General features: G+C 37.8%; 1 protein-coding gene across 2 annotated transcripts in view; it reads right to left on the reverse strand.

Annotated features, from left to right (window-relative positions):
• The window catches only part of LOC115443237 (membralin), a 96629-nt gene that overhangs the window by 45078 nt on the left and 32493 nt on the right, over positions 1–19058 (reverse strand). For both annotated transcript variants that reach the window (XM_037439255.1, XM_037439254.1), the window contains one exon: positions 770–902. In XM_037439255.1, the coding sequence (XP_037295152.1) occupies positions 770–902 (133 nt within the window). The remainder of the gene's footprint in view (positions 1–769; positions 903–19058) is intronic.

Raw genomic sequence — 19058 nt, forward strand, 5'->3', positions numbered from 1 at the left:
TATGCAGTCGGTAATTGGTGTTAACACTAAGGCTGATAGTGAGTGCTCTATCGATAATTGTATAAAACATTTTAGCTGTTAGGTAAACAATAGTACCAATAGTTTACTGATATTTGGTGTTCTATAGACTTTTCTGGTTTACTACAATCGATAATCATGATCAGAAACTGAAGGAAGAAGTACCTCTTGATGCATGTGAAACAAAATTGTAACAAGTAAATAATTTTCACAAAGAAGCAAATACACGCCATATAACAATAGAACGCAATGAACACCAGTCACAGTTAAAATATGTGAAGTGTTCAAACCACAATTGGCAAACATACAATATGAGAATCATACGCGAATGCAATGGTCAACCACTGTGCCGTCCGCGTCCAATAACCAAATTAGTTTCATCGCAAACAATATTCGTTTGTTTTCAATAAGCTAGGCGCGCGACCGGCAACGCAATAATTGGATATTGCTATTTAAATTAACGGTATTTCATTAAAAAAAACCGACTGTTTATTGTGGGATAAAAATTCGGAAAAAAAAATGCATTATAAAGGAGAACTTGTCTAACATTTGCGACATCAGCACAATATTTGTAGTCACGATTAGTAAACATTTTAATTACAACTCGAAGACCACATTAATTCACGATTGCATAGCTTCGGAACATCTGTATTTTTTTTTAATATCTTACAAGGAATGGTCACTATAGCTAAACCTTATAAACGCCAAAAAAAATAATTTCAGTAATTAAATAATCTTTTATAGCACTTACCTCAACCAATGCCGTTTCGCGATAGCAGTGTGACAGCATATGGCATCGTACTGGTCAGCAATCCACACAATCAGGATGATGTAGAAGGCTGTTGTGGTGTCGTTGAAGAATTCAGACATGATAGCCTCCATTCCTGCAACAAAAAGTTGTTTTTAATTAATACTAGAAAACTTTTCATACCTATGAAACTGTAATCTAGCCCAGAAAGAAACGATCGATGAATTACACTTCCGATTAATGTGAATAATCAATTTTCAATTCTCGCATTTCTAGGTACCGTTAGAAACTAAGTCCTCCACAAGAATATGACAGGCAAAACAAAATGTTTTAATGGGATTTAGAATAGAATAAACGAAATAACTTTATAGCGCTTTTGTTACACAACAATACATAAATGGTTTTACTATCATCTGCTAAATTATTTTTTAAAAATACCTACATAAATAAAAAATTAACTCAAATTTTGATATTGTCCGCTGATGAATAGCTAGAAACCCGAAAATTTAATTAAATGTTCATATAACATTATCAAAACATATTTTACATAATGTCGCATGTTTTAATCTTGTTTACATCAATTTTGTCAGCAGCAGTGGTTACATTAAATAAAGTGCGGGCCGCATACGCTACACGCGCGGCACAAAGTAATATTCTGCTTTAGTTACACGGATGAGTTTCGTTTATGTTGCTGCAATAAGCATATCTCAAAGCAACTTCTGCTAAATATTTACTTGAATTCTATTTTGAACGTAATAATATAGTAACGTTCATGGGGTGGTCTTGACACCGCTGTGAGGATCTGGGTTTCAATCAGGAGCCGGGAAAAGTGAAATTAGCTTTTCGGTTCCGAGTCAGCCCTGAGTCGAGGAATTTGTGTCCAATACACACATTACATATTACATTATGGGACGGAACACACATGGCGAAATGCGGGAGCTCTGGTTGACCTCTGCCTACCTCGGGGATAATACCATAATGTGTGTTTGTTTATAAAGTGGTCGCCAGTGATAGTGCAGATTTATAGATACGACCAGTAATATTTTAGGAAGATTATAAAACAAGGCAGCTTATTACAGTTTTGGGGTAATTTTAATTTCAAACTTACTATTACATTTGTTCTGTAACAATTACATAAAAAAATATTTGATAACGAATCATACCGTACATTTAAATCACCACCCATAAAGACATAGAACAATATGTTTAACCATCTAATTATGCTTCAGAAGAACAGAAAATCTATTCCTTAATAAAACAGTTTAATGATTTAAAAAGTTAATTATTTAACATTTTGAACGTAAACTTACAATCAACCTATTCCAACCATAAAACCAAATACACCCCAAGAGCGCGTCTACAAAATCCGCACCAATCAAGCATAACAGCACTGTAGCAAAGCACTGCGCCAGAGGTGACCGCCGAGGTTATCCCGACGAGACGCGTTAAATATCGCGGGTCGTGTGTGAACCGGAGAACGTTCCTCTGGTGGCGCACTAATTAGCTGTCGACAATTACACCCTAACGACCGAAATACGAACCACCGCCGGCTTATTATACAGCATGCATCGGCCCAACTGCGGCGCATTCATACTGTCTTTGTGGGGTTCACGTCAAACGTGGCAGTGCTTTGAATGCGGTCGCGTTTGTAAGCTTATCAACTTGCGGCGATGTAAAACCAATTAACTAAATATATGTACTAAATGTTGAATTCAGTTTATGGAAGGAATATGAAACAAGTTTGGTTTAATTGATCTTTTTAAGATGTTAAATTTCTACGTTTATGTATAGTTTTATTCATAAAAATACAATTATTTTACAGATGATTATATCGCAACACGCAATGTTACCATGAGGTTAGTTCGAATATCTTACAAAAGACGGAAAATACACCTCATGGAGCAACATATAAGTTTCCTTATCAATAATTCACGTTGAAACTTTTTACTAACATCGTTGCTTAAGATAGAAATCTATAGAATAAAAATAACTACTATTTTCAGAAACTATTTCTTTGTTTCCACAACTTAAATATTTCTCTAAACAAATCTTCCAGCTCATCGTCGTCCACTACTGAACATACTCCTCCGCAAGCAAATACGAAGTAAAAATCCATGCATACTGCACACATCTCTATAGTATAAAGGATATAACCACATTAGGGACACGACAGGCGCCGGTATTAGTACGTAGAAGGCTCAGGGACGTGGCGAGTTATAACTCAATACAACGGCAACTGTCCGCCGCGGCCGTCCGGCGTCGCGGGCACGGCGTGCCTTATTTGCATTTTGATGAGGCCCGACACTGATACAATAAACACGTAGGGGACTATCGGAAGTCCGGTCGGCTCCTGTGCGACGTCCGCCCTCCTCGGCCCGGCCATGGCGACGTTTAACCGTATCATTCATAACCGTGTTCGCTCAATTAACGGTTGCTTTGAATTATGCACGCCCGCGTTCCGGCTACGCTTGTAGTTTGACACTTGCATGTTGAAATAATTAAACAATTTGTTTGTCAAACATGGTTAACTTTGCTTTATGTGTTGTGGATAATGATAAATAGGGTTGATATTTTAATTTCGATGGACAATGTGCTATGTGACAGCAATGTAAACTCAATTAAGAGATGGACGGAAAGTATTAGAAATTAACTTGTCAAGAAAATATTTTACTTAGAATCAGTATTTAACGAAAAAGTTTGACTAAGAGAAATGTGTAAATATTAAGAATGATGTGAAAGTCAGTTAAACACTAAGACGTGATACATGGATTGTAACAAAGATATCTTAAGATGCAACGCTATAATAACGACCGATATGAACACTAATTATTTTTTGTTAATATTGACCATAACTAAATACACATAAAGAAAACACGACACAAAAAAGGCCCTCAAACAAACAAGTAAAAATAATTAACGGCGAACTAGATGTTGACTGATACTTATAAAAAGTCACCGGCAGTTACCTATTCAGGGGAGCATGCCGCGTAATCCAGAGCGAGACGAGTAAACAAATTACTCGCGCCGGGTCCGACCGGGTCGGACGAAGCAGGACGGACCGCGACGTGCCTCCGCCCGTCCTCTATTAATTTTAATTCCGGCACAGCGCGAAGATCGCCGAAGATGGGCGAAAGGCACGCGCCACTGTCATCGACTTGAGAATCAGTGTAAAATTATTATCAAAACATTATGGGTATTCAAGGCCCCGACTTCACTACGAAAACGGTACGAGAATACGTAATGACTTTGTGGACATTGCAAACATTTTCTTTAGTACGCACGAAAAACGAAAACACTGAGAAAAATTATAAATCGACACTTCTTTCACACGTTCATTTTCGACGGTTATATGTCACAGTATTGACTTGTAAAATTCGCTGCTAAATTTAAACCTGCAAAAATCACGTACGGTAAAACTTTAACTTAATTGTCAATGCCTGAAAATACAAAATACTGTTTTAATAAATTTAAAATAAACAAAGGTTGTGACGCAACAGTTTTCGACGGGCATTGATACGTAGGCAAGCGTGTCAATAGCAGCTCATCGAACTGCAGGTGGTCTTCCCGATACTCGTGCAACGCGATACACTCGTACAAATATATGCATGAGACAAGTGCCATCCTTACTTGTAAATACACAGGCTCGTATCATTGACAACTGTATTGGAATTTCGTATTTTATTTAAATGCGTATTGCTGCCTTAATGAGTATTATTTTCCATGTAGACAAAACAGAATGGTATATATATATTCATACAGAAACTATGAGAATATAAAGAGAGAAATAGAAACCGTCAGATAAAATTAACCCGTACACACGAGCATAACGACTTAAACATAGCACATCTAGAAGTATGTCATTTACGACAGTAAGAGATGACATGTCGTTGTTGCACCAAGGTCTGACCCGAGGAATTTTAAAACGTACCGCAATACACCGACAGTAAAATAAACAACAATCTTAGAAATTCAGCTAAAATCCACATACCATCATTCAGCCAGAAGTGAACTCGAGTGCATCCCGTGAGATTCTAGATACATATAAAACGTGGAAACGAATGCACACAAATTGTTACTTCTTACTTCCCTGGGTTTAATCAAGGGGGACACCCGCAGCGCTCGCTGTCCTGGCGCGCTTCCTTCAACTCGGCGCAAATTGAGAATAATGGATCCTGCGAGCCGTTTTAGGGTTACTAAGAAAAATTTGTAAGTCTATACTCTGATTGCGTCTTTGTGTGGGCAATAAAAGCTTTGTGTTTTACTCTTTTGAAATGACTTTATGATGTTTCAGAGCAATTTTGCTGAATCCATTAAAGAAATTCGTTTTAACGCGAAAAACATGGAACAATTTTTGATATGGAAATTCGATTTTAAAATTCTGTTAGTAATAAAACGAAAATTGAATAGTAAAATACAGTTTAAAAAAATCTATTGCTGGATTAGAAAATGAAGTTTGCACAGAACTTTATTAAAATAAATTAGACTTATTTTGACGACATAGAGACGGTGGAATCACGATAATATTACTTTGATACGTCATCGTAAGAAAACAACCATCTGGAAGCATCTACAAATCAATCGGACACAACCCTTTCGCGGACATCAGTCACACAGCGCACCCTTCCGCCCCGCGGCGCGGCTCGGCGCGGCTCGACGCGGCGCTAACGTTTCGGCTAAGCCGTGCATCGCAGATCCGTCTTTACGATCTCGTTAGTGCCGGTAATCGCGACGGTGCACGAGCCGGATTACGGCTGTGCATTATTAGTGTTTTTATTGATTCACTCGGCTGCTGTCGTAAACTGAGATTATTATTCGCGACGTGGCCCGCGGCCCCCGCGTGCCCCCCGCCGGGCCCTCCAGCCGACTTGTTTTGTTACTTAATCGCGACGATAACAGCATTTAACGACGCCTAGGTGACTGGCGAAATTCCGCTTCGATGTTTAGTGCTCATTCTATTTTCATTAACCATTTACCCACTTAATGATCCAGATCCTAAGGGACTCAGTCAATGACTTGGATCCATAAAATGAAACTTTAGCGTGACCTGTACGGTATAATTAATGGTTGTTACTAGCCCCTGTTCGCTTCATCTTGAGCACTTTATTTTTTGTTACCTTCCATTACGTCACAATTAATTGTGAAATGCTCATAATAACTACGATTCGTGTTTAATGTATTTTTAATCAATTTAAAATGGCAAACAGTGGAGCACTTTCAGTTCTTTAATATTATAATGGACGCCTGTGAACATTCAAAGTAAAGTGGGTCATTGACAAAGCTTTTTTTCATTACTAAAATTACGTGCGGTATTAAATAAAGACCGCACAATGTTTTAGCTAGAGAAAAAAAACAAAGTAAACTATGGATCACAATTAAATACTTAGTATGTAAGTTACTCGACAGTGAAAAGTAATTTCGCTTCAGAAGTGTAACGAGTTTCCATATACAAGACGCCACAAAATTAAAAAATTTAACAAATTATTTAAAAATATATTAAATATAAAGCCAGTACACACGGTCCACAAAGACAAGAGCAAAAACCGGTCCGGCTTACGGCAGATCGGCCGTAGCGTCTCGCCACAGCAAATGCGACGACTCATCGGCAATTTGTATCGAACCCGGTGCATGCATGTTAATAAAGCCTATTGTGTCGCCCGCCTGCATGGGATTAACCCACGGCCGGCACAGAGCCGCAGCTGAAATCCTACGGCCACATCTTATATTGAGGGATTGGATTAAATTTCGACAATGGCGTGATGTTGATTTACGGCTAAGTTCATATTGTTATAATCGATGTGTTTCAAATTTGTGAAACCAGTTAATGCTGTTGTTGTATTGTCATACCTATATAATGAAATATAATAAGCAACTAATAACACAGAAAATTCTTAAAGAAAAGCTACAAGTGACGAATCTAGTTAATCACTACCGGTTAAATTATATTTTATAAAGTAAACACAAGTCCATGTCAAAGAGACACCTCGCTGTCGAGTAGGGGAGCCGATCATTAGAAACGTTGAAGAGGTTAATTTCGATAATCCGCTTACCATTCATCTAAAATCTGGTTCAATTTTGCTATAGATAGATTATAAAAATAAATTTACAATTTATAAGCCTTGTTTTATACAATCTGAAGCCACTTTTTTCTTTTTCAATGGGGTGTAAAGATAATATTTGATTATACACGGACTAAATAATTTCGTAGGTAGCCAGTAAGTTTTTCCTACGTTAGAACAAAATTCACGAATATTGGATAAACGGGTTAAAATCCACGCGTAATCTGTGCGTAGCGGTATGAGACCGTGCTACATGGCGGTGACATTTTGCTGGGAGCTCACCGGCATTAAATTATCGGCGTGCTAATGTTAAAAGTGGATCAGTGAGGTGGCGAGGGCATGACGCGGCAGGTCACCGGCGGGTGGACGCGTCCACCGCGATGGACCTGCGCCGCCATGCCCCGCGGTCGAATCAACATTTACCGACGGATCGAATTACAGCTCGGCGCCCCGTCAACGTAACGTAATTGATTCAGCGTCCGCCGGGCGCCGGCACGCCTCTTTGTCTCTCGTCCGTAAAAAAATGCAAAATCCACCACTAATTCAATATCCTCACACTTCCCATCTTTCAGTGCACAGACATGGCGGCGAATTAAACTCAAATTCCTCGTAGATTTTTCTCGACTGCGCTTTTAAAGGAGATGGCTTTTTGGCGTATTTTATTGAGGTGAAACTACACAGTTTTCTGTGTCGTGACAACGTTGTGTACAGTTACATAGAGTGTATTAGGGTAGGTGCGCTTCAAGCGAACGAAAACGGCGCGTGAGGCTTCCACGCCATCTTTTGAATGCACGACAATTTGCCGACGCGTATTCCTTGTTCGTTACATTTGCTTTTAAAATATGTCCTTAGAAAAATATTTTTTAGAAATATGATAAGAAAATAACACCTCTAAGACATTCTAACGCTTAACGATTTACGACTACAAGTATGTCAAAACATTGAACTATAGTAAAGATACTTAGTTTCTCAATATTTCATACTTCACACTTTTGAACTATAGTATGGATATTTATGTGTGAAGTGGTGCAACGGAGGTGGATTTCGTCCCCGGTGCGCGCTCGCCGGCATGTGCGATTGAACAGCACGCCACACGGAAACAGATACGTAACAAATGTGCTGAAACACTCGTCCTAATACCAAGTCTGAATATAAAATGCGAATGTAACTTTCGTATCGTTGAACATTGGATTGCACAGGCTAATGATGGCGGCTTGCTATAAGACTAAATCTGTCTGAAATAAGACATTTTTGTTGATTATCTACACAATATTGGTTTAATAATAGGTTTTTTTATATTTCATTACTATGACTGTGGAATTAGAGAGGTATGTTTTTCTATATTTGAGATTCCCTGGTACCAAACTGATTGTTGAACTGGTTTTGCTCGCGGTTTCGCCTGCGTGAAGGAGTTTTCAGGGATATTTTTTTCCGATTTACTTGATATGTGTCGTTATATTACGACCAAATTACACAAAATCATTATAAATTGTAACCTATGTGTTATTCTGATGTATAACCAATATTACTATAAAGTTTCATTCAAAGCCGGTCAGTAGTTTTTTCGTGAAAGAGGAACATCCATACATCCATCCCCACAAACTTTCGCATTTATAATATTTGTAGGATTACAACGATGTGTCACCACTCACCACCAAGAAACCTTCGCAAAGTAACACTTGGGAAAGAAGTACACATTTAGGTACCCAATATAAAACTAAAGTTTCGACTCGTATACAGTTTTTACACCTAGAGATTATTAGGCATGAATGAGCAAATAAAACGACATTGAAAATATATTGTGTGTATAAATCAAACCAATTAACTTTACCGACATCCAAATTTCACATAGAAAATAACAAAAATAAATTATTATACGCATATTTACTGTTGTCTGCGTCATCCTATGATAACTAGTCTATATTATTAAGACTGGACACTGATAACTACGAAAGAATACCAAAAGTCTTATTTTGACACTTAGATACCTACATTCCATATCTCATATTTGGTTAAGGCCTGATTTTTAATCATCAGATAAAATTTATTCATTGGAATAAGTTCAACACAACCCAATTAAAATTATTATTTACATTTGTCCAATAATTACATTGTAGCCAGTTTAACTACTGGACATAATAAGACCTAACATCTCATATCTCAGGATGGCGGGCGCAGTGGAATACCAAACAATACTTTGTAATTTAAGGTGTTGGATGGTGTTTCTACTGTGGATGGGCGATCGTATTGCTTACCATTACGCGAACGGCAAGCTCGTCATTCAAAGCAATGAAAAAATGATAATAAATAAAAAAGAAGAAAAGATTAGATTTAAGGAGATTAATTTGTCTCACTTTTATATTCAGTTTCGTTATAATTAATATCATAAATAACTTTTATTTATTACGATTGAATATTAAATTCGACTAAGTCAAAATGACGCACACACTCACACCCTTTATTCCTGAAGGAAAAGGCAGAGGTGTTACTGGTGCATCTACTTTCACCCATGTGTATTCCGTCCCATGATGGGGTAGGGGGCGTGCCTATCGCCATACTTGACACAAATTCCAGACTCCGAACTGATGCTGAGTAGAAAAACTCAAATCACTACCCGATCCGGGAATCAAACCTGCGATATTAACACTAAAGTCGAACAGTAACACAACAGCGCCACCGAGGTAGGCTAAAACTAACACAATACATAAATCCAAATATATAGTAAAAAGTCAATATTAGTTCCATAAAAGAATCACAATATTGGACGTACTGTAGGCATTGCGGAACGAAAAACAACTGAGCTTATATCACCTGGGATTGAACGCGAGCGATATTGCGAAATTCGATTAAAAACTATGACAAATATTCATACTAAACATGTTTGCGAAGTTTCTAATAAAACTATCGACTGACGACATGATATATCCTGGCACGGATTACATATTCGTGTTTTAATAAAACATATTTGATCATAGTATATACAGACGCTTTTTGTTCAAACATATAAAAAGGTAATGTACTTATATTGGTTTATTGAATGACCAAAATTGTATTTTATTACATTCCTATTAACCGACAAATTACTTTAAACAGCACACATTGAAAATTAAAAAATAACAAAAACTATAACAATGAAACGTTGGCCTGATTAAATTATAACAAACACTAACATTACACGAGCCAACAAATCGTCTCATAATAAAATCATTTCATAAACAATACAAATGAGAAATACTGCTCGCCGCACCGGTATCTGATTAAAAATAGTGTACAAGGCGATATAATCAAAAGTTATAGGGTTGGGCTGCGGTGCGGCAGACTCGCGGCGACTTCCGGCGCGCACCGGATGTTCCCACTGCACTCAATTTACTCAACACTTAATACTTCAATACAGGGAATCTGCAACGGGGAAACGTTGGAAACGGCGAATAGATTGCGGCGCCTTTCATCTTATAACATTTTAAGTGTATCAAAGAGATGCGTATGAAATTTACGGCACAGCGTTTGAAAAGCGCAACAGTTTCTGCAAAACATTTTGTAAAGGCTTTGCCGTCTTCGTTAATGAAGATTTATCTCAGATATGAAATCGTAAATTAAGTCAAATATTCAGTACACTAAAGACATTTCAGAGCGGATTGTATATTGGCTGAAATTACACAAAATAAAAACAGAAAAAATCATCAAAGCAATAAAGACGATATGGTCATTTTAATATCAGCTAATTTCGCTCGTCAAGTCAAAAGGCGAAACTGTAGCACGAACACGTTGCATATGCGTCGATATCTGTGTTTTGTTTGACTTGTGCTCCCATCCCCCGTCCGAGAGCCGTCGCACGGACAGCGCTCGCCGGACGATCACGAAACTAATTATACCTCCGGGCTAGCACGGCGACGCGTCCGTTCTTCGCAAACTTTGAAATGAATCACTAAACTCGTGTGTGGTTTGCTTCTGTGGTTATGTGGAGTGTACGACTCCTTATTTGTAAAGTTTTTATCAATACTCAGGCTCGTATGTACGCCACATAATGGCATATTTAATTACATCAGGATATGGTTATCATTACCTATATAGATAATATGAGAAGTTATATATTAAAAAAAAATAACACACAGCTAATATACATTGTGAAATTATCGCATACAATGCAATAACAATAAAAGCCGAGCAGAATCTCACTACGACCTAATGAACAGCACTTACCGACTATCACATCACTACACGAAGTTACCTTAGACAAGAGGAACGTCTAATTTCGTTATGTATCGTTTTCTTTGTGTTTTTAAAGTGCCTAGTCGGCTGCAGCGTCTCATCTGTATACTCGCTCCGGGGAACGAATGTAATATCTAATTAACTTTATCATAAAGCGCCGGTTATTGCCTTGTCGGCCGTGGGACGGTTTAATCGGAAACTCGCTTCACTATTATGAAGTAGGATTTTTTGTATCAGGATTACACGCATTACAAACAGATGATACTTTGTTTAAGAAGTGTTGGGTAGTAACTATCTTTGTTGTTTAGTGGTCTTAATCATTATGGCACTGTTTCGGGTCCGTGGGAACCGCACAAATTATAACCTTACTTCTAGGAAAGAATAAAACGCAGATCACGCCATGCGACGACATTTTTGTATTGTAGTACTTCTCGGAAAACATATTCGCCGTTGCAGTTACATTTTGAAGGGTTTAACAATATGCTACTAGATGGCTCGAAACAATATTTTATTATTTATATTTACTTCATAAATTTTATATAACGCCGTAACAGGTACTTTATTTAGATATCATTTACCAGCAAGCTTGCTATAATCTACACTAATATAAAAAGCTGTAGAATTTGTTATTTGAGCGCGCTAATCTCGGGAACTACTAAACCGATTTTGATTTTTTTTCACTAATGCGAGTCAACACATACATTCAAGAGTAATGTAGTTAACATTTTATTTCGGGAAAATATTTCTCCCGAAAAAAATTACCACGTGGGGAGAGCCTCAGGCAAAAGCTATGTCATGTTATCTTAAATGATTATTTCTCATTTCAAAATACTTTGTTACATCGAAGTAACAAGCGAGCAAACCACACGCTTAGTAATAAGCGACATACATATCGGCCCATAAACGGTAACATCATAATATTTCCTATCATTAATCCGAAAACAGATGATCCATATAGAACAATATCTCTAAAATCTTATGTAAATGAGAACGAATGCGCCTCGACAAGAAGTAAAAGTAAACACATGCGAGAGTGGTGGTAAAGTGGCAGTTTTCACGAGATTGCGCCGGATCGAGTCGGGGGTAATTCACTCGGCAGATTGGCACACCGCGCGCCGTGAGCCGCGGTTCACTTTATGGACGCTCGTATTCGGCTGCGAGGGCAGATCGATTTCATCATTTTGACTTATCGGCTGAAGTAATGAAAAATTAAAAAAAAAACTGACTGGCTTATGAGGAATAGCCATTTATGAAGGTTGTTGATTGGGATGAAATGTTTCTACATACGCTCTAGTCTTAGTAGAATTGTGTGTCAATAAGTATGCCTAACTGGCTTATTAAATATTAATGTAACATTTGCCCCAGACGAATTAACCTGGCACGTTCATAGTACTCACAAAACAAAAAAATAACACAGTATGTTATTCTTTTTAATATTATTATAATTAAAGGGATAAATACATGGATGCGAATAAAATATGCGATTTATTATGACTTTATTGATGCTCAAGCATTACGTTGCCGCAATGGGTGATGAATATTTATTAACAAATACTTCATACACGCACCATGTGAATGTTTTGTACGCACCAGCTTTAGATAATTGCCCTATCTTTAATCATCATCTAATAATCATCATCTCTCTCTAATAATAGTCGACATTTTATTGGACCCCACCCCACTTACAATCACTCACGGGCCATTTCGCCGTGATGTATAAAAAAAGGTAATTAGTGTGACGGATTAAAAACATTTTCTGCATAAAATCTGCCAGCTCTAAATCCGCTCAAAGTCTGTTCACATGTCACGGAAACCAAGCCGCCGGCGAAATGGTAACCTAATATAAAAGTCGCAACTCGGCAAAACACATTTTCCCATATCGCGCTAGCCGGACCATAACCGCAGGTACTAACGCGATTACAGTTTAAAAAAAAACAAAACCAGGTCCAACGTAAGCACGGGGACCAACGGTGCGCGTACGTTGCGCCGGCGACCGGATCCCAAGTAATTCACTTAGTAAGATTAAGTCCGACGCCATCAAGGGTTTACACCTCGGAACGTGAGGCGGCGAGCGTGCGACGCCCTAATGCGTTTCCTACATCTGCAGTTTTCTTTCTGTTTAAATCGGTGCATTTGTTTTGTGTGTGCGTCTGTTTTTCACGCGATTATCTTATAAGGGCGTGGATAGACGGGAAACATCTGTTTAAGGGCAAGAATTCGCTGTACGTAATCAAAACTAGGAGCCATCGAATCGACTGATATATGAAAACCACACTATCATTTAAATACATTCTTATCCTTTATATAGACGGTTGAAAGGCTACTTGACTTAAGCGATCTTTTTTGCGACACTTAGTTTCATACATATTTAAAATCAGCTCTTTTTTCTATCTTTTTTTAAGCTAGTTAAATTTTTTCGAAGAAAAATGTCGCTTAAGTCAATTAGGTTTTCTACCGTCGATATTAACACGTGTATTACACGGAAACCCCGACGTGAGATCAGATGCTCGAATGAGTTTGTGAGTATCAGGTGTTCCCATTTATTAGTTAAACGCAAAATCGGGAAACCATACGAACATTTTCTGAAAAGCTAATTAGCGATTAATATGGTGCGCGGTCCATGTCGTAAAACAATTTTGGAGAAATATAACGCGAAATTAGTTGATTGATCAGATAATCTACAATTTCATCGTAAAATATCGAATCAAATGTACCGTCAAGTGCGTGGTTCTGCCTATACTCTAGCTTAGGTTTCCCAGTTGTATTTTCCTGCTACAAGTAACGCTGTAGGAAGGCTTCCAGCTAGCAATTAGTTATCATCTATAAACATGATCTTGTAGTATCAAGAATCGTGGAACGCTTGCTTTGCTCTATACATAATATGATGCACTTAACGATTTTCGTGGAACAAGTTGAATACGATAGTGATAATTATGAAACACAAAACGTATACTTTTTTATCTTGTCTTAACTTTACAGATAACGTTATAGAAAACATCTTTACAAGCATATCTTAACATGTACCATAGTAAAAAATAAAGTTTTCTCAATTAAATGCAGAGAAAGAACGTACAGGCAAAGTTTCAGTTTTCATCCGAGATAAAGCCGAACGTCTGGCGCAGATTTTATCGGGTGTGGATTAATATTAAAGGAGGCGAGCATCGGTTTCCATTTCAGACTTCGTTGAAAACTTCAACCGACGCGCGGATAATAAATATGTTGATTAAAACAATGAAAATAATGAGGTACTCTCAATAGCATGAAACAATGGAAAATTCGATGATCGGTTCATTAAAACACAGAGTTGCCAACTTTATAGCAGTTTAAAATATTATTAAACCAATCTGTTACTTGTGTAAACTGGTGAATTTATTTAACAGAATTAAGTTACCGATGCAAAGTTAGTTGGTGAAAAATTTAGGCACAGCATAATTAAAATACGTATTTTACCAAATATCTCCTCACTTAATTGCTAGATAAACTGGATTTCAATAGTCTTGCATTACAAAATGTATTATACCCATAATTTATTTGTAGATATATTGGATAAAACTCGATACTTTCAAGTCTTCATATATTTCACAACTGAATAAACCCAACATATCAATTCAAAATGAAAATCACAAACTATTGCGAACTGCATATTCGTCATAAACATACATGAAAGCACTCGACAACATTTCCAATACAATACTGGCGGCACAATAAATTCCATTACCGTGAACAAGTTGGAAAACTGTGCCCTCAAAGTCCATAAGGAAATAATAAAAGTATCAGTGGCACTCGTTGCGCTCCGGTCGAAGTATCAGCGGGCACGATGGAAGAATCAAACAAACGTTGCGAAAGTTCTTAAAACTCTCGCCGTAGTCGCCGGTGAGTTGTTCTCCGACCAGACACTAGCTCTTATTACAAACTTGAGCCGAGCCGAGGTACATTGCGAATCGCGACACCCGCGCGTTCACAAGCCAATAGTCTAACTTATAACTAGCGAAAAAATATCGCAAAAACATTATTAACTGGTGAGATCGTTTTAGCTTATATGTTTTATGTTGTCACTTTGTGTAGTTTTGACTGGTAAAATTAAATTAGTAAGCTGTTAGACGTAAATCCTAACTTTTAAAACTCATGGAAATTGTAACGCACTGTCGGTAACCAACAAATTTATGACTTTATAATTTTTTTTGTTATTATTTAAAGCTCAACAATAATGTCCAACAGTGCTGACACAAAACAACATTTTAACACATCACCTGCACACTAAAGAAGCACTCCGAGCAATTTACTTGATGTGTTCATATGTCAGAACAAACCTACCAAGGCTTCGCCATAAATGCACCGCGCTCGTCACTACACGAAGAACTATAAGACGAATTATTGCAACAATGATATTGTGATAAAAACTGTGTTAACCATGTGACTGACAAAAATTACATAATATTATAAAATTATTTCAATTTGTCTCTTAAACTTTGGTTTAAGAAGCTAGATTTGGCTATTCTAGTCTCCATACGGTCCTCGGTTTTAATTTTAACTCCCGACAGAAAAAGAAAGATGATATAAGTTGTATCGGTGTACCTGTATGTCTGTCTGTCTGTGGCATCGTAGCTCCCAAATGAATCGGTCGATTCTGATACGATTTTTTTGTTAGTCTGAAAGCTGGTGTGATTATCTTGAATATAGTTAGTATGTGCCCAACAGAATTTTCCATTGTCAACATCAGAAGCTACGTGATAATTTATAAGTAATAAAATGTTGCTGGCGGTTTGGCCCATGTGAAAAGCTTTTCATAACTACGTACGAAGCCAATATTTAAAAAATCAGATACATTTCTTCCTACGAAACCGAATTACCGGGATAAAAGTAGCCTATATGCTAATCCAGGACATGGTCTATTCCGTATGCCACATTTAATCTAGATCCGTTCAATGCTCTTTACTTCTGACAACCATAATGATTTCCTATATTCTGAGTAGACCGGTTCGGACCGACATTAGCTAATTAAAAACAAATGTATAATTGTTTAATGACTTTTCAGACAACCTATACCGCAGTCCGTCTCGTGGATTCGATGCGGACTGAGGTGTTCGTGACCATGATGACTGCAAAGTTTAGAACAAAATCTTAATATAAAAAACCGCGATGAAATCCGAAAACTAGTTTTATTTCGATGTTCTAACAACCATCCAAATATTTCTATAAACTTTCGCATTTATTAGATAAGAATTACGGGCAAATTGTGTCGCTTCTATAGCGACTTGTTTAAAATTCACGTTTTCTATCAGTAGTCAATATTAATTATTTTAATAAAGCAATATGACTTTTCAAATAAGACGTATTAAAATTACGAAATTCAAACTTCATAACTATTATAAGTTCATATCTCAATACTCCAGTGTCGTTATAAAGAATATACCGTTCGAACAACTGCATCGGTGTCCAGTGATCGGGAAACGCATCTCCATCGGATAATTTATACTGACGAATGAACTCGCGTCTCGTTACGTGCATCCAATTTGTTAAACCTTCCACGGCGACGATCTTGTTCGCTTTTTAAACTTTTTCCCTCCGGTATAAAATTTCCCTTTACGTTTTACAAAGTGAATAAAATTGTTTACGTTGTTTGCAGCGTAACATTTTTAATTATTAAATTCGAGTTATTTTATTCATGATCAAAATGTCATTGTTACATAAAAAATAAACACTATTCGGGTGGAAATGTGTACAAACGATTACTGGTCTAAATCCATCGAACACCACCAAAATAGCATCGGCAACAATAAATGTGCACCACACTTGGAAGCGGTGACACTAAATTGAACGTCCCGGGCGAAGCGGGCGCGGCGCGAGGCACTGTTTGCCTCGCTCATCAATCATACCCGTATGGATTTCATTTTAATGCGACGTCATCGGCGTCTCGTGTGCCCGCGCACAGTCATGCCACCCGACCGACGACCCTCTCCATATTGTTTTACGTAGCACGTAAAACCTAAACGTGCTATTTAGCCTACCCAAAATGACGTATGAGACATTAATATCGTCCAAAATATGTATGCTATTATCGAGGATCCTGAAGCGAACTGCATACACTATATGGAGAAACTATTATATTCAAACCATATAATTCGTGGTTCAGCCCTGCAACAGGGTGAAGACAAAATAACAGACGCGAAAAAGTACGTTCTGTTCAGAATTTCCAAAGTTAGTACAAATTATTCCACGAATGAAGAAAAGCACTTAGGAAACGCGAAAGTTATTACTTATGGCGATTAACCTCCCTGCAGTGGACACCGCTGATCCGACGGACGGTGGAGTCTCAAACAAACACCCGCCTATTGTATTAAGGATACGGCAAATTAAATCCCCATTTATAGAGAGAACACCTTTAGGGGGGCAGTAATCCACAACGATGTCTGCCGCCATTGTCGTACTGCCTACGCTTGCATCGGGATTAAGCGCTTCTCTCCAATCGAAAATCTGCCACTACACTTAGAAAATTAATAACCAATCCTATACATTGCTTCATATTTGTGAAAAACTGTTTTTTTGGTTTCACAATCTGTGTTGGGAAGGATTATTTGTATAGCTAATTGCATGGAATTCTATTGGAGAACATAATAACACAGTGGGTAAACATCCTAGCAACGGACAACAAAGAGGGCAATCAAACTGAGCGAATAATCTGAAACCAACAGGAAACTATGCGGTGCATCAAATAACGTTGATTCATGCTTTTCGCTGTTGTGCGGGGATTATCGCTGGGAATGGATTATATTTTGTCACGCGCCACCGACACGCCTAATTATGTAATGCAATCGGAATCAGAACTAAAACTGCATTAACATCATTAATATATCGTATAGTCGACAATCAATAAAATGTTCTCTTTGTGACTTCACTGCACCTGATGGTAAGTGAAGTGAGCTCAATGTAAAATGTTACAAAAATCATATGTATCAAATACTTAATACTTAACTCCAAATTTAGCTTATCATTGTAAACGTAAGTTTCATTCGCAAAGTTTAAAGATGTATAAAATTACTAGCGCGGTAGCACGGCTTCGTTCAAGCCTCACGCCGTTTGATTGAGCATTGTTTCAGAGCCGGGCATTAATACAGTGTGCAGCAGTGTATGCGATTCGAACCCAATTTAGGAACGCGCGACCTGCGAGCGGCGCCTATCCACTGTCCCCCATTAATATTCAGCGTACGCATGTTGTACGTGCTCATGGAAAACGTGATGCGATGCGCAAGCAAACAAAAACATGAAAGCAACAGAAATAGGTTCATCCGTGAAGCGTCACCTTCGCTCCGGTGATGTTGTATATTGCATGGAAAATCTATGCGATAAGTTGGATTCGATGTGTCTGTTTCAAAAATATGTCATTGCATACAGAAAGTAACAAGCCCCTTTGATGAAAAATGTCGGAATATTAGATTTCAGCGTCGCTGATTATAGTATTATAAATATATCTACTGATATTTGTATATTAACTTCAATTTCCATGCGACTGCATATACCGTTATGTAATACTACAACACCATTTATTATAAAAAAAAAACAGACCTAAGTCCTTCCAAATTGCCTGTCAAAAAAAGTGTTAAAATTACAAATCCGTATCAAGATGCAAGCTCGTTCGGATCGGTGCGAGCGAGCTCTGTGAAGTCCCCAATCTGGCCTAGTATAATTGAAACGTCTGAGACTTCATGACAGGGTGCCGTAGATAATAGAGCTTATTAGATATGCCGAACATCTCGGCGGCTGCCGGCAACGGATTGAAAATAATCCGTTAGCTAGTCACTTTTCAGCGTTCGCAAAGCTCGGCGGACGTACAACGCACGATAGCATCTACGTGGCCAGATTGAAATTTAAAATGCGTAAGCCCCGCCAAGGCCCCGCCGAAATGACGAACGGAGGGAAATTTCGAGAGATTAAGAATTAAAAAGATGACATGGCCGCATTACTTTGAGGTTGACTGTAAAGCACGGCTTTATTTGTTTCGTGAAAAACGTCGGTATCTTAACGAGTAA

This window comes from Manduca sexta, chromosome 16 (assembly GCF_014839805.1).
Source record: "Manduca sexta isolate Smith_Timp_Sample1 chromosome 16, JHU_Msex_v1.0, whole genome shotgun sequence".
Classification (NCBI taxonomy): Eukaryota; Metazoa; Arthropoda; class Insecta; order Lepidoptera; family Sphingidae; genus Manduca; species Manduca sexta.